The 5,803-nt window shown below is 47.4% G+C and overlaps 1 protein-coding gene across 1 annotated transcript; it reads right to left on the bottom strand.

The window, feature by feature from the left end:
* Window positions 1-321: 321 nt before the first annotated feature.
* On the bottom strand, window positions 322-5,236 carry LOC111231751 (activator of 90 kDa heat shock protein ATPase homolog 1-like). Its single transcript, XM_022758973.1, has 9 exons — window positions 5,030-5,236; window positions 3,697-3,887; window positions 3,236-3,318; window positions 3,029-3,146; window positions 1,823-1,917; window positions 1,604-1,741; window positions 1,023-1,124; window positions 885-936; window positions 322-799 (listed from the first exon to the last, which is right to left on the bottom strand). The coding sequence occupies exons 1-9, from the start codon at window positions 5,107-5,109 to the stop codon at window positions 642-644; spliced, it is 1,017 nt and encodes a 338-aa protein (XP_022614694.1). The 5' UTR covers window positions 5,110-5,236; the 3' UTR covers window positions 322-641.
* Between the last annotated feature and the right edge of the window lie 567 nt (window positions 5,237-5,803).

Below are 5,803 nucleotides of genomic sequence, written 5' to 3'. Positions count from 1 at the left end.
CAGTTTGTCTTTGTCATGTTTTAAATAAGAGAAAAGTGACATGTCACATTATCAACATTTAAAATCTGAAACCACTGAGTCACAGCAGCTACCAATCCAATATCAGATTAATATCTGATCAATATTTCTTTGAGGGGTTCATGGGACATCCTGACTGCTCCGCTCCTGACAGTGGACGGCTACATGTTAGCTGTAAGCTAGCTGTTTCTCCAGTTTAAACATCTCTAACTTGAATGTCTTTTTGCATCAGTTTGTTATGTCTCAGTGCTTCTGAACGTAACTCAACATTCTACAGGAACACAGATGGAACATCTTCTCACTGGAAGTCATTTATTCACACATAACATTTTTAAAGAAGCAGTCCAATAAAATGACTGTTTGTTTTTCCACCTTCAGTGGAGCCAACGGTTTCTCCTGCTCCCAGTGTGAAGCTAGGCTAACAACCTCCTGGACCTGTCTCTGTCCTGGACTCAACTGGTCTGACTGAGAAACAGAGATGGTCCTTTAAACCTCTGTAAGGTCCAGATGCAGGATGTCTGCCTCGGACTCTTTTTGTTGAAATGTTGGACAGAGACACACTGAAGATCTCATCCTTTCAGACCGCCTGTCAGACGAGCTGCAGGGTTCACTATCACAGAGACTCAGTATCCAAATGTCTGTTTTATGGCCTGGAAGTAGAAGCGGGTCCAGCCCTCCCTGGTGGAGTCCTCCTCCCCAGCAGGGACTCCTCGACACTCCATCCTCAGCTCAGTCTCGTCTCCTCGGTCCTCCAGGTCCAGACTGATGGTGGCGTAGTGCTCTGTTGGGGAAACGAGAACAAACCTCAGATGTCCGAGTGTCCCTGAAAACACAGCGTGTGACAATGATGCAACAGGAAGACGCACCGCTAGGCCACGTCCTGAACCGCCACCTCATCTCGATCCTCTGGTCCGGCACCTGGGGGGACGAGCAGCGGTCTGGTTACCATGGTGATCTGACACAGTCTTACTGACTTCCAATTGGTTGATCAGCTGTAACCTCACCAGCTGTGTGAACTCTCCGCTGACGCTCCCATCCAACAGCTGGAACCTGCCTCCACGACAACCGTTGACCAACGCCACCGAGCGCGTGAACACCTGAACAAACTGGAAAGACAGTAAGTATTGCAATTTTACTATGGTACTGCGGTACTACTGCGGTACTACTATAGTACTGGTCTGTCCTGGTTGCATTCCTGTCCTGGTCTGGTCTGGCTCAGTCCTGGTGTGGTTGGGTCCTATTCTGGTCTGGTCTGGTTTCAGTCCTGGTCTGGCTCAGTCTTGGTCTGGACTGGTCTGGCTCAGTCCTGGTCTGGACTGGTTTAGTCCTGGTCTGGTCTGGCTCAGTCCTGGTCTGGACTGGGCTGGTTTAGTCCTGGTCTGGACTGGTTTAGTCCTGGTCTGGTCTGGCTCAGTCCTGGTCTGGTCTGGTCTGGCTCAGTCCTGGTCTGGACTGGTTTAGTCCTGGTCTGGTCTGGCTCAGTCTTGGTCTGGTCTGGCTCAGTCCTGGTCTGGACTGGTTTAGTCCTGGTCTGGTCTGGCTCAGTCCTGGTCTGGACTGGTCTGGCTCAGTCCTTGTTGCGGACCTCCTGGTTGATGAAGGTCCTGTAGAGCTCATCAGCTGATGTCTGGAAGGTCTCCTTCAGATTAAAGATGCAGGTTGGGATACAAACACCTGAAGGACAGGGGGCAGGGCTAGAGGAACACCTCGGGGTGGAGCTGATCTGTGGGAACCACACAGAGGTCAAAGGTCATGTTCAGTCAACATGAGCGGCAGCTGAAACTAGTTCAGAACTGGACTCCACCTGGGCTCTACTGGTCTTGATCTGGTTCTTCTGGGTCAGCTCAGGTTGAGGTTTTGGTTCGTTGGTAGAGGGCAGGATCATCCCCTGACTGAACTCTGAGGTCAGAGGTCAAAGGTTACCACAGGGATCTTAGGTTCAGACCTGTTCAGACCAGTTCACCTGTTCATCAACAGTGATCAGCTCTAAGTTCAGGTGTGAACAAACCCATGACACAGTGAGGACGACTCTGAGACCCGATGACCCAGACCACATTCAGAGGTGGTCTAGACCAGGGGTCGGCAATCCGCGGCTCTGGAGCCGCATGCGGCTCTTCAGCCCTTCTACAGTGGCTCCCTGTAGCTTTGAGAAAATAAAATAATATGCAAATAAATATATAAATAATAAAACGGCTATTTTTTCTTTTAAAGAGACACGTAATATTTTGGAGATCGAGGTGATACTGATAATATTTCGTCAACTAAAATATACGTCACATCTTACAACGTCTCCATAGCAACGTTTACAGCCTACCGCCTCTTCCTGCCGCCGATAGTTTCAGAGTTTCAGACCCCCAGTAAGCTAACCATGGATAAATCCAAAAAAAGAAAAGGAGGAGGAAAATAGAGAGTTTAATTCTGAATGTCTGGATGGTTGAATGTTGTACTTGGCTGAGGATAAAAACAGAAGAGGATGATTGCACAATGAAATGGACTTGAGTCATAATTAAATACAAACTGTTCTCATGTTTACTCTTCTTAAAGCTTTTAGGCTGCAGTTACATGTTTTATTCATTTCAAAGTGGGTTACTTTTTATTTTTTGAATCCTCCACAAATAAAAGAAGGACTCAATAGGCCTGCATAGATCTGTTTTATTTAAAAGTAGGCGTACACATGTCAGTGTTTGTTTCTCCTGTTCATAAGAGTTTGGTGTTTTCCTTTGTTACAACAGGTAAAAGCAATGAAACGTCAACAGTTTTTTTTGTAGTTCTATAATTTCATAAATAAATGAACTATTTATAAAACTTTAACGCTGTGTTATCTTCATTTTAAGGGTCGAATAGGTTTTGCGGCTTCAGATGATTTTTATTTGTGGGAGAGGAGACAAAAATGACTGTTTTAATAATAAAGGATGCAGACCCCTGGCCTAGACTGAACAGGTCAGAACTGGTCTGAACAGGACCATACTGATCTCTGATTGGTCAGCGGTGATGCGTTCAGGTACCAGACCTGATTTGAGCTGGTGGACATACTCGCCCAGAATCCTGCGGACCTCCGGAACCCCGGTCCTCTTCATGAGGTCGAGGAGGGGCGTGTTGGGCTGGTCTTTACACAGAGACACCGAAATCTGTACAGGAGCATGGTCATTAATACAATCACTGATCATTACTCTGATCACTGCACTGTCTGATCAGGACAAAGAGGTTGTTGACCCACATCCAGGTCGTCCATGTCGTTCTCGTCGGACAGGTTGGACACGTCCACAGTTCCTCTGTACTTCACTCCACTGCTGGACGTACCTGTAACGGTCAGCACCACAGAAGAAGAGGGACACCTGTGTGATGTCAGAGTGCAGCAGGTAAAACATGACATCACCTTCAGACACAAGCCTCCACCCATACTGGACACATATGTGTATATATTATTACTAATCTAACCAAATACCGCAGTTGCAGGTACAGAAGCAGCACCTTGTTCCCAGTGCAAATTACCCACAATCCTCAGGAGTAACGATCCAGAGTTACCTAGAGTGTGAACAGGACTGTGGACCTGGACCAGTGAGAGACCCGAGTCTGTATTATGTTGGCTCACTTTGTACATGTGAAACACCTATAGTGTGATGTCACCGATCACATTTCAGTGTGTGACATCATCAGTGATCTCACGGACGGACTGACCCAGCCAGCTGGCCCGCAGCTGCCACTCGTAGAAGAAGAAGAGTTTCCCTTTGCGGTTGTTGATGGAAGCTTCTCCGTCCAGTTTATTGACGTCGGTCAGCTGACACGCCCCCTCCGGTCCCGCCACCCGGACCCCAAGCAACAGCTGACGGAGACGCTGCAACGACCAGCCCGAGACGTCCCGCTCCGTCCTGAGGACAGAGACAGAGACCTTAGTGTTCCTGCTGCTCCCGGACTCACAGAGGAGGACTGAGTGAAGGAGTGAGGGAGTGAGTGAAGGAGTGAGTGAAGGAGTGAGTGAGGGAGGGAGTGAAGGAGTGTGTGAAGGAGTGAAGGAGTGAGGGAGGGAGTGAGTGAAGGAGTGAGGGAGTGAAGGAGGGAGTGAGTGAGGGAGGGAGTGAAGGAGTGAGGGAGGGAGTGAGTGAGGGAGTGAGTGAAGGAGTGAAGGAGGGAGGGAGTGAGGGAGGGAGTGAAGGAGTGAGGGAGTGAGTGAGGGAGGGAGTGAGGGAGTGAAGGAGGGAGGGAGTGAGGGAGTGAAGGAGGGAGTGAAGGACTGAGTGAGTGAGTGAGGGAGGGAGTGAAGTAGTGAAGGAGGGAGTGAGTGAGGGAGTAAAGTGAGTGAAGGACTGAGTGAGTGAGTGAGGGAGGGAGTGAAGGAGTGAGTGAAGGACTGAGTGAGGGAGGGAGTGAAGGAGTGAGTGAAGGAGTGAGGGAGTGAGTGAAGGAGTGTGTGAAGGAGTGAGTGAGGGAGTGAGTGAAGGAGTGAGTGAGGGAGTGAGTAAAGGAGTGTGTGAAGGAGTGAAGGAGTAAAGGAGTGAGTGAAGGAGTGAAGGAGTAAAGGAGTGAGTGAAGGAGTAAAGGAGTGAGTGAAGGAGTGAAGGAGTAAAGGAGTGAGTGAAGGAGTGAGTGACGGAGTGAACACAGAAGTTAAAAATCACTGCTAACAAGTGATAATGTAAAAGTCATGTCTGACGTCATGGTAACAATAATAGGTGTATAAAAATATCTTCAAGTGCTGAAGCAGCTGCAGGGTCATGTAACACACACACACACACACACACACACACACACACACACACACACACACTGCAGTCCTAAAATAACCCCCCCCCCTCCCCCACACAGACAGACTGATTTCTCTAGACTCTTCTTCTTCTGTTTCTGATGAATCAGCTGATCAGATCAAATCAATAACTTCAACGTCGCCTCCTAATGGTCAAAAACAAGTCTGGATTTCAGGTGTTCCAGACACCTGTCTAGTGCACTCACCTGAGGCAGACACACACACAAAAACACACACACCCTTTAATATTAATATTAATGAAGAACAGACCAGTGCCAGTTGTTGACGTTGGTGGCGTCAGCTCTCTCCTCAACAATCCATCGAGGATCTCCTTCTCCCCATTTGGCCATGAGTGATAACTAATCACTGATCACTGATCAATACTGACTGAAAAACAGGTTATAATACTGCTCTAATAAAAAATACTGCAGTACTATAGCTGTATTACTATAGTCCTGGTGTCCTGACAGACTGAAGTTGTGCCCAGCTTCTGTCTCTGATCAGCTGTTCCACAGCAGCTGAAACATAAACCACGGTGACTACTTCCTCTGACGACTTTCAAAGTAAAACTCCACTCTGTTCCTACTCAAAACATCAGTCTGATAATAATTAGTCTGTAATTCCTTTCTGGAAATCAATAAAGTCTGATTTGATCTGGTCTGGTCTAGTACTTTTACTGTGAAACTGTCACTACATTTGACTGCCACTATTTCTAATTGGGATTCTGAATGCAGGGTTTTATTTTGTAATGAAGTTTTTCTTTGCTGTGGTAAAGGATCAGATGAAGCTCACCAGATGCGGTTGAAAGATTCAGTTGTGTGTTACATGATGAAGTTTATACTGAGACCTCTAGGAGAGTCCCGAGCCCGGTGTTGAGAACCACAGTACAGAAGTGTCACCTGCAGTCTGTACTGTGCTGCTGCATATGGTCAGACTGGTGTCAGTGGTGTTACTGGTCTATTATTAAAGTAATACTGTGTCAAGTCAGTCAATTTTTATTTGCATAGCACCAATTCACAACATAAGTTGTCTCAAGGCTCTTTC

Source organism: Seriola dumerili, unplaced genomic scaffold (genome assembly GCF_002260705.1).
Source record: "Seriola dumerili isolate Sdu_G_001 unplaced genomic scaffold, Sdu_1.0 BDQW01000312.1, whole genome shotgun sequence".
Taxonomy (NCBI): Eukaryota; Metazoa; Chordata; class Actinopteri; order Carangiformes; family Carangidae; genus Seriola; species Seriola dumerili.
Note: the sequence above shows the minus strand (reverse complement) of the source record. Positions and strands in the feature narration are given on the sequence as shown.

What these genes read in the sequence shown, in the direction of transcription:
- LOC111231751 (XM_022758973.1), bottom strand. Translation starts at nt 5,109, where the DNA reads ATGGCCAAATGGGGAGAAGGAGATCCTCGATGGATTGTTGAGGAGAGA. An exon ending in AACGTCAACAACTGGCACTG is followed by an intron (nt 3,888 to 5,029) that starts GTCTGTTCTTCA and finishes CTCTGTCCTCAG; the next exon opens with GACGGAGCGGGACGTCTCGG. An exon ending in TCAAGACCAGTAGAGCCCAG is followed by an intron (nt 1,742 to 1,822) that starts GTGGAGTCCAGT and finishes TGGTTCCCACAG; the next exon opens with ATCAGCTCCACCCCGAGGTG.